General features: G+C 47.6%; 1 protein-coding gene across 1 annotated transcript in view; it reads left to right on the top strand.

The window, feature by feature from the left end:
* The window catches only part of dysf (dysferlin, limb girdle muscular dystrophy 2B (autosomal recessive)), a 427787-nt gene that overhangs the window by 108451 nt on the left and 303671 nt on the right, over positions 1-15665 (top strand). The window contains exons 13-14 of the mRNA XM_072497740.1: positions 845-948; positions 8198-8266. Of these exons, the coding sequence (XP_072353841.1) occupies positions 845-948; positions 8198-8266 (173 nt within the window). The remainder of the gene's footprint in view (positions 1-844; positions 949-8197; positions 8267-15665) is intronic.

Raw genomic sequence — 15665 nt, 5'->3', positions numbered from 1 at the left:
CAGTATCTAACCCCGTGCTGTACCTGTCCTGGGAGTGTTTGATGGGATAGTGGAGAGGGAGCTTTACTCAGTATCTAACCCCGTGCTGTACCTGTCCTGGGAGTGTTTGATGGGATAGTGGAGAGGGAGCTTTACTCAGTATCTAACCCCGTGCTGTACCTGTCCTGGGAGTGTTTGATGGAGCAGTGTAAAGGGAGCTTTACTCTGTGTCTAACCCCATGCTGTACCTGTCCTGGGAGTGTTTAATGGTGACAGTGTAGAGGGAGCTTTACTCTGTGTCTAACCCTGTGCTGTACCTGTCCTGGGAGTGTTTGATGGGGACAGTGTAGAGGGAGCTTTACTCTGTATCTAACCCTGTGCTGTACCTGTCCTGGGAGTGTTTGATGGGACACTGTGGAGGGAGCTTTACTCTGCATCTAACCCTATGCTGTACCAGTCCTGGGAGTGTTTGATGGGACAGTTTAGAGGGAGCTTTACTCTGTATCGAACCCCGTGCTGTACCTGTCCCGGGAGTGTTTGATGGGGACAGTGTAGAGGGAACTTTACTCTGTATCTAACCCCGTGCTGTACCTGTCCTGGGAATGTGTGATGGGATAGTGGAGAGGGAGCTTTACTCAGTATTTAACCCCGTGCTGTACCTGTCTGGGAGTGTTTGATGTTACTATATAAATGGAGTTTTACTCTGTATCGCAACTGTGCGGATGCTGACATTGAGGACAAAAGGTAGAAATGTTATTAATGATGAAAAAGACAAATAAGATACGGACCTTATAAGATGTGGCATCATACCATCAAGCAGTTTCTTGTTGTCCTGCTGACTGATTTTCTCTGTCTGGTTGGGTAGTGGATGATGCCATTATCGACAGTGTGAAGCAGTTCTTTGGATTTGACAGCAGCAAGAAGAATCTGGTCGACCCGTTTGTAGAAGTGAACTTCGCAGGGAAGATGGTGAGATGATATGGCCTGTTCACTCTGGGGATATGGGTGGTCACAGGGAAGGATTGGGATGATATGGCCTGTTCTCTCTGGGGATATGGGTGGTCAGAGGGAAGGATTGAGATGATATGGTCTGTTCTCTCTGGTGATATGGGTGGTCAGAGGGAAGGATTGGGATGATATGGCCTGTTCTCTCTGGGGATATGGGTGGTCACAGGGAAGGATTGGGATGATATGGCCTGTTCACTCTGGGGATATGGGTGGTCACAGGGAAGGATTGAGATGATATGGTCTATTCTCTCTGGGGATATGGGTGGTCAGAGGGAAGGATTGGGATGATATGGCCTGTTCTCTCTGGGGATATGGGTGTGGTCATAGGGGAGGATTGGGATGATATGGCCGGTTCTCTCTGGGGATATGGGTGTGGTCATAGGGGAGGATTGGGATGATATGGCCTGTTCTCTCTGGGGATATGGGTGTGGTCATTGGGAACGATTGGGATTATATGGCCTGTTCTCTCTGGGGATATGGGTGTGGTCACAGGGAAGGATTGGGATGATATGGCCTGTTCACTCTGGGGATATGGGTGGTCACAGGGAAGGATTGGGATGATATGGCCTGTTCTCTCTGGGGATATGGGTGGTCACAGGGAAGGATTGAGATGATATGGTCTGTTCTCTCTGGGGATATGGGTGGTCAGAGGGAAGGATTGGGATGATATGGCCTGTTCTCTCTGGGGATATGGGTGGTCACAGGGAAGGATTGGGATGATATGGCCTGTTCTCTCTGGGGATATGGGTGGTCACAGGGAAGGATTGGGATGATATGGCCTTTTCTCTCTGGGGATATGGGTGTGGTCACAGGGAAGGATTGGGATGATATGGTCTGTTCTCTCTGGGGATATGGGTGGTCACAGGGAAGGATTGGGATGATATGGCCTGTTCTCTCTGGGGATATGGGTGGTCACAGGGAAGGATTGGGATGATATGGCCTGTTCTCTCTGGGGACATGGGTGTGATCACAGGGAAGGATTGGGATGATATGGCCTGTTCTCTCTGGGGATATGGGGTATGGTCATAGGGAAGGATTGGGATGATATGGCCTGTTCTCTCTGGGGATATGGGTGTGGTCATTGGGAAGGATTGGGATGATATGGCCTGTTCTCTCTGGGGATATGGGTGTGGTCAGAGGGAAGGATTGGGATGATATGGCCTGTTCTCTCTGGGGATATGGGTGGTCACAGGGAAGGATTGGGATGATATGGCCTGTTCTCTCTGGGGATATGGCTGTGGTCATTGGGAAGGATTGGGATGATATGGCCTGCTCTCTCTGGGGATATGGGGTATGGTCATAGGGAAGGATTGGGATGATATGGCCTGTTCTCTCTGGGGATATGGGTGTGGTCATAGGGGAGGATTGGGATGATATGGCCTGTTCTCTCTGGGGATATGGGTGTGGTCATTGGGAAGGATTGGGATGATATGGCCTGTTCTCTCTGGGGATATGGGGTATGGTCACAGGGAAGGATTGGGATGATATGGTCTGTTCTCTCTGGGGAGATGGGTGTGGTCACAGGGAAGGATTGGGATGATATGGTCTGTTCTCTCTGGGGATATGGGTGTGGTCATACGGAAGGACTGGGATGATATGGCCTGTTCTCTCTGGGGATATGGGTGGTCACAGGGAAGGATTGGGATGATATGGCCTGTTCTCTCTGGGGATATGGGTGGTCACAGGGAAGGATTGGGATGATATGGCCTGTTCTCTCTGGGGATATGGGTGTGATCACAGGGAAGGATTGGGATGATATGGCCTGTTCATTCTGGGTATATGGGGTATGGTCATAGGGAAGGATTGGGAACATATGGCCTGTTCTCTCTGGGGATATGGGTGTGGTCACAGGGAAGGATTGGGATGATATGGCCTGTTCTCTCTGGGGATATGGGTGTGGTCATTGGGAAGGATTGGGATGATATGGCCTGTTCTCTCTGGGGATATGGGTGTGGTCACAGGGAAGGATTGGGATGATATGGCCTGTTCTCTCTGGGGATATGGGGTATGGTCATAGGGAAGGATTGGGATGATATGGCCTGTTCTCTCTGGGGATATGGGTGTGGCCATAGGGAAGGATTGGGATGATATGGCCTGTTCTCTCTGGGGATATGGGTGTGATCACAGGGAAGGATTGGGATGATATGGCCTGTTCTCTCTGGGGAAATGGGGTATGGTCATAGGGCAGGATTGGGAACATATGGCCTGTTCTCTCTGGGGATATGGGTGTGGTCACAGGGAAGGATTGGGATGATATGGCCTGTTCTCTCTGGGGATATGGGTGTGGTCATTGGGAAGGATTGGGATGATATGGCCTGTTCTCTCTGGGGATATGGGTGTGGTCACAGGGAAGGATTGGGATGATATGGCCTGTTCTCTCTGGGGATATGGGGTATGGTCATAGGGAAGGATTGGGATGATATGGCCTGTTCTCTCTGGGGATATGGGTGTGGTCACAGGGAAGGATTGGGATGATATGGCCTTTTCTCTCTGGGGATATGGATGTGATCAAGGGACGGACTGGGATGATATGGTCTGTTCTCTCTGGGGATATGGATGTGATCTCAGGGAAGGACTGGGATGATATGGCCTGTTCTCTCTGGGGATATGGGTGTGGTCATAGGTAAGGATTGAGATGATATGGCCTGTTCTCGCTGGGGATATGGGTGGTCATAGGGAAGGATTGGGATGATATGGCCTGTTCTCTCTGGGGATATGGGTGTGGTCACAGGGAAGGATTGGGATGATATGGCCTGTTCTCTCTGGGGATATGGGTGTGGTCATAGGGAAGGATTGGGATGATATGGCCTGTTCTCTTGGGGGATATGGATGTGATCACAGGGAAGGACTGGGATGATATGGCCTGTTCTCTTGTGGGATATGGGGTGTGGTCACAGGTAAGGAATAGGATGATATGGCCTGGTCTCTTGGGGGATATGGAGGTGTGGTCGTAGGGAATATGGTGGGATGATATAGCCTGTTTTCTATGGGGTATGGGGATCTGGTCATCGGGATGATGGTGGCACAGTGGTTAGCACTGCGGCCTAATGACGCCAGGGACCCGGTTTCAATTCCGGCTTTGGATGACTGTCAGTGTGGAGTTTGCACGTTCTCCCCGTGTTTGCATGGGTTTCCTCCTTGGGGGGAGGGTAGGGTTGGTACTGACATGAGAGGCCTAATGGCCTCCTTCTACACTGTGGGGATTCGATGGTCACAAAAAGATGGTGGGATGATATGGTCTGTTCTCTCGGGGGGGGATATGGGGGTGTGGTTACAGGAAGGTGGTGGGATGATATGGTCTGTTCTCTCGGGGGGATATGGGGGTATTGTTACAGGAAGGTGGTGGGATGATATGGTCTGTTCTTTCGGGGGATATGGGGGTGTGGTTACAGGAAGATGGTGGGATGATATGGCCTGTTCTCTCGGGGGGATATGGGGGTGTGGTTACAGGAAGATGGTGGGATGATATGGCCTGTTCTCTCGGGGGGATATGGGGGTGAGGTCGCTTAGCTGTTGTGACAAAGCAGTAACGAACAAACTCATTGTAAGGTAAAATCTCTTGTGGTAAATTCTACATGATCGACATGTGGCTGTTAGCAGGAATAAAATCCTGATAAACGATGCTAGGCTGTTCTTGAAAGTTTTACTGGCTCACTTAAGTCACATCCACTTGTTTGTTACTTGAATGAAAATTAAGCCTCATGGAATTGAATGTAAATCACTGAGCTGTTCGGCAAACAAATCACAGAGAGTCTAGGGAAACTGATATTTACTTGAAGGATGGAAGAAGTGGCTGGTGGTGTTCCAGAATGGGTCTCAAATAGTCATTGAATTTCTTAAAGAACTCAAATGAGTTCCACATATACAATGACACAAAAATTGGTGACATTGAAAGTAGTGTAAATAGGATTAGAAAATTATAAAGAGTGGGATGAACTGTCATAGACGTCGAGGTAATAAATGTGAAGCCATCCATTTGGTAACCAGATAATAGATAGATCTGATATTATTTAAATTGTGAAAAACTTGGGAACAGTGAAGGCCCAGGGAAATGAAAGAGTTCAGGTACTCAGATCGTAAAACTGTACTGATCCAGTATAAAGACTAATCATAAAGTCCAACATAATGTTAATCTTTATATTAAAGACTATACAAAGCTCTAGTAAGGCTACATCTGGAGTACTGTGTACAGTTCAAGGCATTGGAGCTTAGGAAGAATAAGTTGGCCATGGGAAGCGTGTAACACAAATTCATCAGAATGTTACCAGGGCTCCAAGTTCAGATTATAATGAGGGATCATAAACTAGCCTTGTAATTCCTGGATTATAAAATGTTGACGGACGATTTGGTTATGTTTTAATGGTTTTGAGAGGAATTAATTGGGTAGCTAACTTGCACCATGTTCCATTCCAGGAACCAGGGCTGGTTTAGCACAGTGGGCTAAGACAGCTGGCTTGTAATGCAGAGCAAGCCCAGCAGCGCGGGTTCAATTCCCGTTCCAGCCTCCCCGAACAGGTGCTGGAATGTGGCAACTAGGGGCTTTTCACAGTAACTTCATTGAAGCCAACTTGTGACAATAAGTGATTATTATATTACTATTCACCTACCATCCATGTGCTGAAACTGACTTTGATTGGTTCCCAGTTAAGCAACATCGCATGCAAGTTCTAAAATCGTTCCCCTCTCCCAATCTCTTCTTCAACTCTCTGAGATATCCGTAACCCCCTAATTCTGGCCTCTTGAGGTTTTGGCCTGAAGTGAATCACTCTATGTTCGGTTGTCTGGGCCATTTGTTCTAGTATTCTCTCTCTTTGCCTCGCTACCTCCCCACTTCTCTCTTCCCCTTTAAGAAACTCCTTGAAACTTGCCACTTTAATCAAACTTTTGCAGATTTGACCTAATGTCGCATTCTGTTCCTCAGTGTTGAATTTTGTTTCATGGTATAATGGTCCTGTGAAACGCCATGTTGACAAAATGAGTGGCCAATGTGTCCCACACAAACAGAGGTGCAATATTAATATCACCTATTGTTGGAAATTGTTAGGAAAATAAAGATAGTTTTAAGGGAATTATATTTGTATTGGTAAATATTAGAAATACAGTATTGTTTTAAGAGGGTTTAATTTTGCGTTTCTCTGCCTATAGTTAGATTCATGATGGACAAAGGTGCTTGCATGTGTGGGGGTTGGTTTCAATTCCAACTGTAATTCTATTGTGCTTAGAGAAGGCTACAGTGTGAAGAATAAACAAACCAGCAGTGGTTGCTTCGCAACTGGGGCCTTGTCAGGTGGCAAAGCTTTTCAGGTTTAGTTTGGTTAATTGGATTGCAGTTGGAGATAGACAGCGAGAAAGAAGGCAGCCCAGCTAGAAGCTGTTTGTTTTTGAAGGCTAAAGAGGGAACATCTCTCAACCTTGCTGGAAGAAAAGTCATACTATGGATTATGGTAATGCAAACAGATGCCAGAAACCTAAAGTACAGCTTGTGAAGGAAACTAGAGAAAAGAAGAGAAGTTTCCAAGAAGCCTAGAGTTAACAGAACAGAGAAAACTGGTAACCAGACAGATTACTGTTCACTAAAGTCACAACGAGTTGAAAAGGCTTTGGATTGTGAGAGGCCAGAAAGATATCTGTAGTGGTGTTTGATGTGTTAGGCAGGTTGGTTCGATATGGACGGCACTCGATGCAGGGAAGTTAGAAACAGACGTCTAACACAGGAGAAGATCCAACACTGTTTTATTCAACTAGATGAACTGCTGTACATATTCAGCTGTGGGTCGACACTATACTGATATGACTAGTGACCTTGTAGTAGCCTGACCAGACTTACTAGCTACCGCATGGTGTTTGTGCTTGCTCGCTCGTGGACTCTGACTGTCTCAGTAGCTGGGTCCCGAGAGAGCGGGAAACCTAGTGCCCTCTGGTTTTATAGTGGTAGTGTCCTGTCTGGTGAGTGGCTGTGCTGTGTTGTATGCTTACTGCACATCCTATGTGCCAATCACTGCCAGTCTGCATCTCATTATATACCTGAGTGGATAAAGACTTGTGAGAAATTACTACAGTTTGGGAGTCAGAATTTGAAATAATTGTCGAAATCGGTGGCTGGATCCCAGAGTGTGTGTAAAAGACTTTAAGACAAAGGAAACCTGAGGGGTGAGGTGTGAAACCTGAAAGTGAAACCTTGATGGAAGCAGCGGAGGGAAAGCATCATTTAAAAAAAGATTTGAAAGTATGAATTTTGAAAGAGGAATTTGAAATCACTCGTCTGGAAGCCAGAGCTCAGTGAGACAGGGTGGCGCACCGTATAAGGATCATCCCCTCTAGTTACAGTTCGCGAGCCAGAGAAGGACCCATTTATCCCGACCCCCTGCTTTCTATCAGTCAACCGCTCCTCAATCCAATCTAGTACTCTACCCCCAATCCCCTGTGATCCCCCTCCCCCACCTCCACCACCCCCCCCACCCCCACCCACCGAACCCCTGAATCAGTCAACAACAGACCCAAACATGAGGTGAGGAAACCCTCAGTGGAAAGTCCCATCGAGTCACCTCTTCCACCCAAACGCATTGCACACACCACATTCCTGACTTGACCGAGTTCTTTGATGAAGTTACGCAGAGGGTTAATGAGGGTAGTGCAACTGCTGTTCACATGGCCTTTCAAAAAGTGTTTGACAAAAGCCACATTATAGACTTGTTAGCAAGTTCAAAGCACAGATGATTAAAGGCACAGGGATGCTTGAATATCAGATCAGTTAAGGGGCAGAAGGAAGAGATTGTGGTGAATGGTTGTTTTGAAATTGGAGGACATTATAGAGTAGGGTTTCCCAGGGGTCGGCATGAAGACCACTGCTCTTTTTGATGTATAACAGGGAAGGGGGTCAGTAAATGGGGTAATTGAGTGAGAGGACTATTGAACTATTGAGTGAGGGGACCAATGAATGGGGGCAATTGGGTGACGCGACGAGTGAATGGGGTAATTGAGAGAGGTCAACAGTGAACGGGCAATTTTGTTGAGGAAAGAGGTGACTGGGGTGTGATCTGGCCAATGTCTTGGGAATTAAGAACAGGTTCAACAGGGTAGACCTGGAGAGCACATTTTCCACTTGTAAAGGTCTGCAAAGACATATGAGGTAGTTTCTAATAAATCGAAGCAGAAATTCAGGAAAAGCTTCTTTACTGAAAGAGTGAACGATTATCTCTCAATCTTTCAGGTCTGCAGTAAGATCATTGAGAAAAATGCCAATCCTCAGTGGAATCAGAGCCTCGTATTGCCAATCAGGGTAAGGAAATGTATTCGGTCCTGACCAGGATAAATCGATCTGCGATATAAATAATCGCAAAGTGGTGAGGAAGGCCCATTGTGCAATATTACATTTGGTTTGTAACTAGCTGAATGAATTAAAAACAGATAATGCGGGTTAAATTTAGTAGGTCTGGCAGCATCTGTGGAGAGGCAAACTTTGCTAGACCCCAAAGGGAGTCCGAGTTGTAGAAAGAAAGAAAGTTTTGTTACGATGACTATTATTAACACAGCAGAAAAGATCCCAGCCACGTCGCTCCTTCCTGTCGGTATCGGAACTGGCCGACCTTATACAGAAGTTTAGCTATACATGGTTCAGGGTCCCCCGCCCTCTTTAACGGGGGAGCTCGTATTCAGTGAGGCTCACGGGGAGTTTAATCATCGCCACTTCGTAAGTCTTGTGTGGGTTATGACAGAAACACAGTTTTATGTTCATGTGACCCTTCCACAGAATTGAAGGGCAATGGAAATGTGATGAATTATATACTTGGAGAGGGGGCTGGAACAGAATGGAAAGTCAGTGAAAGAATCACAGAATCAGACAGTACAGAAGAACCTCTTTGGCCCATCAAGCCTGCACTGGCAAAAACTAGTGTAAAAATGCATTAATCCCACCTCCCAGCCCCCAACCACGAGGAGAGACTGATTTTCACTGTCTACCCTCTAGAATTTAAATCCTATCACCAATGGATGCTATCAAAGAACTAGCAGCAATCAATACTAGATTCTAAGGCAAGAGATCAACCCTTAAACTCCCACACTTACTGAACTACCAGTGCCACTCACCGCTAGTTGCACTCTGCCTACTCTGCTTTGGGCATCACTGGAGCAATGCAGAAGGCCTCAATAGGCGTGTGGGCATGAGAGCGAGGTGCTGAGTTGAAATGGCATACAACGGGAAGGTTGGGGTCATGTTTGCGGACTGAGCGAAGATATCCGGCAAAGCAGTCACTCAGTCTGCGTTTTAGTCACTCCAATGCAGAGGAGACCACATTGGGAGCAGTTGAATACAGTAGGCCCATTTTGCCCGCCATTTCAGCTCAGCGCCCTTGCTCCCATGCCCACATGTCCGCCCTTGGCCTACTGCTATGCACCTCATCTTCCGATTCGGCACGTTACAGCCTTCTGGAGTTAACACTGAGTTCAACAGCTTCACGCTGTGAGCTTTCCCCTCCATCTTCACCTGTCTTTTTGGTTTTTGTTATTCGGTTCCCCTGACTTCAATCCAACCCCTCCTCCACGTGGCCATTGCCCCGTGTTGTTCGTTCTGCTCCCTCTGAGCACTGATCTCTCTTGTCCAATTAACAAATTCTGCTACCCTACCTTTGCCATTATTAACACTCCTCAATCCCTAATGACACCATTCACACCCCCTCCGCCTCATGTCCATGACCAATTTGTCAATCTCTCCTTACTGCCAACCTATCACTGATTTTCCATTCTGCCCCAGTCCCTCCCCCCTCCCAGTATAGCATGAATCACATTTCTATCCGTCTTCAGTTCTGTAGAAGGGTCAATGGCCTCAAAATGTTAAATGTGTTTCTCTCTCCACAGATGCTGCCGGACTAGCTGAGTTTATCCAGGATTTTCTGTTCTCATTTCAGACTTCCAGCGTCTGCAGTATTTTACTTTTCTTTGGCTCAGTATGTTGATGCTCTGACCCTCTGTGTGACTCTAATCCTGTGTGGTTTACTCTATGCTGCCGTGGAATTATCTCACTAACCCTCACAGTGGATTAGTGCCTTTTCAATGGACAGGCAATAATGGACGGCCTGACCTTGCCTGTGGAGGCCACGAGTGTGTGGAATGGTGCATCAGCCAAATTCCCAGACTTTTCCACCTCCCAGTGTTCCACAGTGTGAGTGTCCCATTTATCTCATTCTCACCACTCGCGTCTCTATCGTATCAGGGCTGGGCAACAAATGTTGATCTTGCCAGCAACGTCCAAATGCAAAGAATGATTATAAAAAGAAATTCCACGTGCTGATATCCTGTTGTTTACCATTTTGTCAGTCCTTTGCAGCCCACTGTAACCCAGTGTGTGTGTCCTCAATACCCCACTGTAACCCAGTGTGTGTGTCCTCAATACACCACTGTAACCCTGAGTGTATCTCCTCAATGTCCCGCTGTATCCCTGAGTGTGTCTCCTCAACACACTGTAACCCAGTGTCTGTCCTCAAAATCCCACTGTAATCCAGTGTGTGTCCTCAATATCCCACTGTAACCCAGTGTGTGTCCTCAATATCCCACTGTAACCCAGTGTGTGTCCTCAATATCCCACTGTAACCCAGTGTGTGTCCTCAAAATCCCACTGTAACCCAGTGTGTGTCCTCAATATCCCACTGTAACCCAGTGTGTGTCCTCAATATCCCACTGTAACCCAGTGTGTGTCCTCAATATCCCACTGTTACCCAGTGTGTGTCCTCAATATCCCACTCTATCCCAATGTGTGTCCTCAATGTCCCACTCTATCCCAGTGTGTGTCCTCAATATCACACTGTAATCCAGTCTGTGTCCTCAGCCCACTGTATCCCAGTGTGTGTCCTCAATATCCCACTCTATCCCAGTGTGTGTCCTCAATCACCCACTGTAACCCAGTGTGTGTCCTCAATATCCCACTGTGTCCAAGTGTGTGTCCCCAATATCCCACTCTATCCCAGTGTGTGTACTCAATACCCCACTGTAACACAGTGTGTGACCTCAAAATCCCACTCTATCCCAGTGTGTGTCCCCAATATCCCACTCTATCCCAGTGTGTGTACTCAATATCCCACTGTAACCCAGTGTGTGTCCTCAACCCACTCTATCCCAGTGTGTCTCCTCAATATCCCACTGTGTCCCAGTGTGTGTCTCCTCAATATCCCGCTGTAACCCAGTGTGTGTCCTCAATATCACACTGTAATCCAGTCTGTGTCCTCAGCCCACTGTATCCCAGTGTGTGTCCTCAATATCCCACTCTATCCCAGTGTGTGTCCTCAATCACCCACTGTAACCCAGTGTGTGTCCTCAATATCCCACTGTGTCCAAGTGTGTGTCCCCAATATCCCACTCTATCCCAGTGTGTGTACTCAATACCCCACTGTAACCCAGTGTGTGTCCTCAATATCCCACTGTAACCCAGTGTGTGTCCTCAATATCCCACTGTAACCCAGTGTGTGTCCTCAAAATCCCACTGTAACCCAGTGTGTGTCCTCAATATCCCACTGTAACCCAGTGTGTGTCCTCAATATCCCACTGTAACCCAGTGTGTGTCCTCAATATCCCACTGTTACCCAGTGTGTGTCCTCAATATCCCACTCTATCCCAATGTGTGTCCCCAATGTCCCACTCTATCCCAGTGTGTGTCCTCAATATCACACTGTAATCCAGTCTGTGTCCTCAGCCCACTGTATCCCAGTGTGTGTCCTCAATATCCCACTCTATCCCAGTGTGTGTCCTCAATCACCCACTGTAACCCAGTGTGTGTCCTCAATATCCCACTGTGTCCAAGTGTGTGTCCCCAATATCCCACTCTATCCCAGTGTGTGTACTCAATACCCCACTGTAACACAGTGTGTGACCTCAAAATCCCACTCTATCCCAGTGTGTGTCCCCAATATCCCACTCTATCCCAGTGTGTGTACTCAATATCCCACTGTAACCCAGTGTGTGTCCTCAACCCACTCTATCCCAGTGTGTCTCCTCAATATCCCACTGTGTCCCAGTGTGTGTCTCCTCAATATCCCGCTGTAACCCAGTGTGTGTCCGCAATATCCCACTGTAAGCCAGTGTGTGTCCTCAACATCCCGCTCTATCCCAGTGTGTGTCCTCAATATCCCACTGTAACCCAGTATGTCTCCTCAATATCCCACTGTAATCCAGTGTGTGTCTTCAATATCCCACTGTAACCCAGTGTGTCCCCTCAATATCCCACTGTAACCCAGTGTGTGTCCTCAATATCCCACTGTAACCCAGTGTGTCCCCTCAATATCCCACACTATCCCGGTGTGTCTCCTCAATATCCCACTGTAACCCAGTGTGTGCCCTCAATATCCCTCTGTAACCCAGTGTGTCTCCTCAATATCCCACTGTAACCCAGTGTGTGTCTCCTCAATATTCCACTGGAACCCAGTGTGTGTCACTTCAATATCCCACAGTAACCCAGTGTGTCTCCTCAATATCCCACTGTAACCCAGTGTGTTTCTCCTCAATATCCCACGGAAATCCAGTGTGTGTCCTCATTATCCCACTGTAACCCAGTGTGTGTCCTCAATATCCCACACCCAGTGTGTGTCCTCAATATCCCACTCTATCCCAGTGTGTGTCCTCAATATCCCACTGTAACCCAGTGTGTGTCCTCAATATCCCAATGTAACCCAGTGTCTCTCCTCAATATCCCACTGTAACCCAGTGTGTGTCCTCAATATCCCACTGTAACACAGTGTGTGTCTCCACAATATCCCGCTCTATCCCAGTGTATCTCCTCAATGTCCCACTGTAGCCCAGGGTGTGTCCTCAATATCCCACTGTAACCCAGTGTGTGTCTCCTCAATATCCCACTGTAACCCAGTGTGTGTCCTCAATATCCCAATGTAATCCAGTGTGTGTCCTCAATATCCCACTGTAACCCAGTGTGTGTCCTCAATATCCCGCTCTATTCCAGCGTGTGTCCTCAATATCCCACTGTAACCCACTGTGAGTCTCCTCAATATCCCACTGTAACCCAGTGTGTCCTCAATATCCCACTGTAACCCAGTGTGTGTCCTCAATATTCCACTGTAACCCAGTGTGTCTCCTCAATATCCCACTGTAACCAAATGTGTGTCCTTAATATCCCACTGTAACCCAGTGTCTGTCCTCAATATCCCACTGTAACCCAGTGTGTGTCCTCAATATCCCACTGTAACCCAGTGTGTGTCTCCTCAATATCCCACGGAAATCCAGTGTGTCTCCTCAATATCCCGCTCTATCCCAGTGTGTGTCCTCAATATCCCTCTGTAACCCAGTGTGTGTCCTCAATATCCCACTGTAACCCAGTGTGTCTCTCCTCAAATTCCCACTGTAACACAGTGTGTGTCCTCAATATCCCACTGTAACCCAGTGTGTGTCTCCACAATATCCCGCTCTATCCCAGTGTATCTCCTCAATATCCCACTGTAACCCAGTGTGTGTCCTCAATATCCCACTGTAACCCAGTGTGTGTCCTCAATATCCCACTCTATCCCAGTGTGTGCCCTCAATATCCCACTGTAACCCAGTGTGTGTCTCCTCAATATCCCACTGTAACCCAGTGTGCGTCTCCTCAATATCCCACGGAAACCCAGTGTGTCTCCTCAATATCCCGCTCTATCCCAGTGTGTGTCCTCAATATCCCAATGTAACCCAGTGTGTGTCCTCAATATCCCAATGTAATCCAGTGTGTGTCCTCAATATGCCGCTCTATCCCAGTGTGACCTCAATATCCCACTCTATCCCAGTGTGTGTGTCCTCAATATCCCGCTGTATCCCAGTGTGTCTCCACAATATCCCAATGTAATCCAGTGTGTGTCCTCAATATCCCACTGTAACCCAGTGTGTCTCCTCAATATCCCGCTCTATCCCAGCGTGTGTCCTCAATATCCCATTGTAACCCACTGTGAGTCTCCTTAATATCCCACTGTAACCCAGTGTGTCCTCAATATCCCACTGTAACCAAATGTGTCTCCTCAATATCCCACTGTAACCCAGTGTGTGTCTCCTCAATATCCCACTGTAACCCAGTGTGTGTCTCCTCAATATCCCACTGTAACTGTGTGTGTGTCCTCAATATCCCGCTCCATCCCAGTGTGTGTCCTCAATATCCCACTGTAACCCAGTGTGTGTCCTCAATTTCCCGCTCTATCCCAGTGTGTGTCCTCAATATCCCACTGTAACCCAGTGTGTGTCCTCAATATCCCAATGTAACCCAGTGTGTGTCCTCAATATCCCACTCTATCCCAGTGTGTGTCCTCAATATCCCACTGTAAACCAGTGTGTGTCCTCAATATCCCACTGTAACCCAGTGTGTGTCTCCTCAATATCCCACTGGAACCCAGTGTGTGTCCTCAATATCCTGCTCTATCCCAGTGTGTGTCCTCAATATCTCACTGTAACCCAGTGTGTCTCCTCAATATCCCACTGTAAACCAGTGTATGCCCTCAATATCCCACTGTAACCCAATGTGTCCTCAATATCCCGCTCTATCCCAGTGTGTGTCCTCAATGTCCGGCTCTATCCCAGTGTGTCTCTCCTCAATATCCCACTCTATCCCAGTGTGTGTCCTCAATATCCCACTGTCACTCAATGTGTCTCCTCAATATCCCACTGTAACCCAGTGTGTGTCCTCAATATCCCACTCTATCCCAGTGTATCGCCACAATATCCCGAACTATCCCAGTGTGTGTCCTCAATATCCCACTGTAATCCAGTGTGTGTCCTTAATATCCCACTGTAACCCAGTGTGTCTCCTCAATATCCCACTGTAACCCAGTGTGTGTCCTCAATATCCCACTCTATCCCAGTGTGTGTGTCCTCAATATCCCGCTATATCCCAGTGTGTAAATCCTCAATATCCCACTATATCCCTGTATGTAGCTCCTCAACATCCTGCTCCATCCCAGTGTGTAGCTCCTCAACATCCTGCTCCATCCCAGTTTGTATCTCCTGAACATCCCACAGTATCCCCCGGTATTCTACTCAAGGTCCCGCTGTGTCCCAGTCTGTGTGCTGAATATTCCGCTGTGTCCCTGAGTGTATTTCCTCAACATCCTGCTCTATCCCAGTGTGTGTCTCCTCAACATCCCGCTGTATCCCAGTATGTATCTCCTCAACATCCCACTGTATCGCTGAGTGTCTCTCCTCAACATCCCGCTGTATCCCAGTGTGTATCTCCTCAACATCCCACTATGTCCCAGTCTGTGTCTCCTCAACATCCCACTGTGTCCCAGTGTGTGTGTCCTTAATATCCTACTGTATCCCTGAGTCTATCTCCTCAATATCCCACTGTATCCCGGTGGGTCTCCTCAATATCCCACACCCAGTGTGTGTCCTCAATATCCCACTCTATCTCAGTGTGCGTCCTCAATATCCCGCTCTATCATAGTGTGTGACTCCTCAATATCCCACTGTAACCCAGTGTATCTCCACAATATCCCACTGTAACCCAGTGTATCTCCACAATATCCCACTCTGTCCCAGTGTGCATCCTCAATATCCCGCTCTATCCCAGTGTGTGTATCCTCCATATCCCGCTGTATCCCAGTGTGTCTCCTCAATATCCCAATGTAATCCAGTGTGTGTCCTCAATATCCCACTTGAACCCAGTGTGTCTCCTCAATATCCCGCTCTATCCCAGCGTGTGTCCTCAATATCCCACTGTAACC

The sequence above is a fragment of the Scyliorhinus torazame genome, chromosome 3 (genome assembly GCF_047496885.1).
Source record: "Scyliorhinus torazame isolate Kashiwa2021f chromosome 3, sScyTor2.1, whole genome shotgun sequence".
Classification (NCBI taxonomy): Eukaryota; Metazoa; Chordata; class Chondrichthyes; order Carcharhiniformes; family Scyliorhinidae; genus Scyliorhinus; species Scyliorhinus torazame.
The sequence above is the reverse complement of the archived record's forward strand: the minus strand, read 5'-3'. Positions and strand labels throughout refer to the sequence as shown.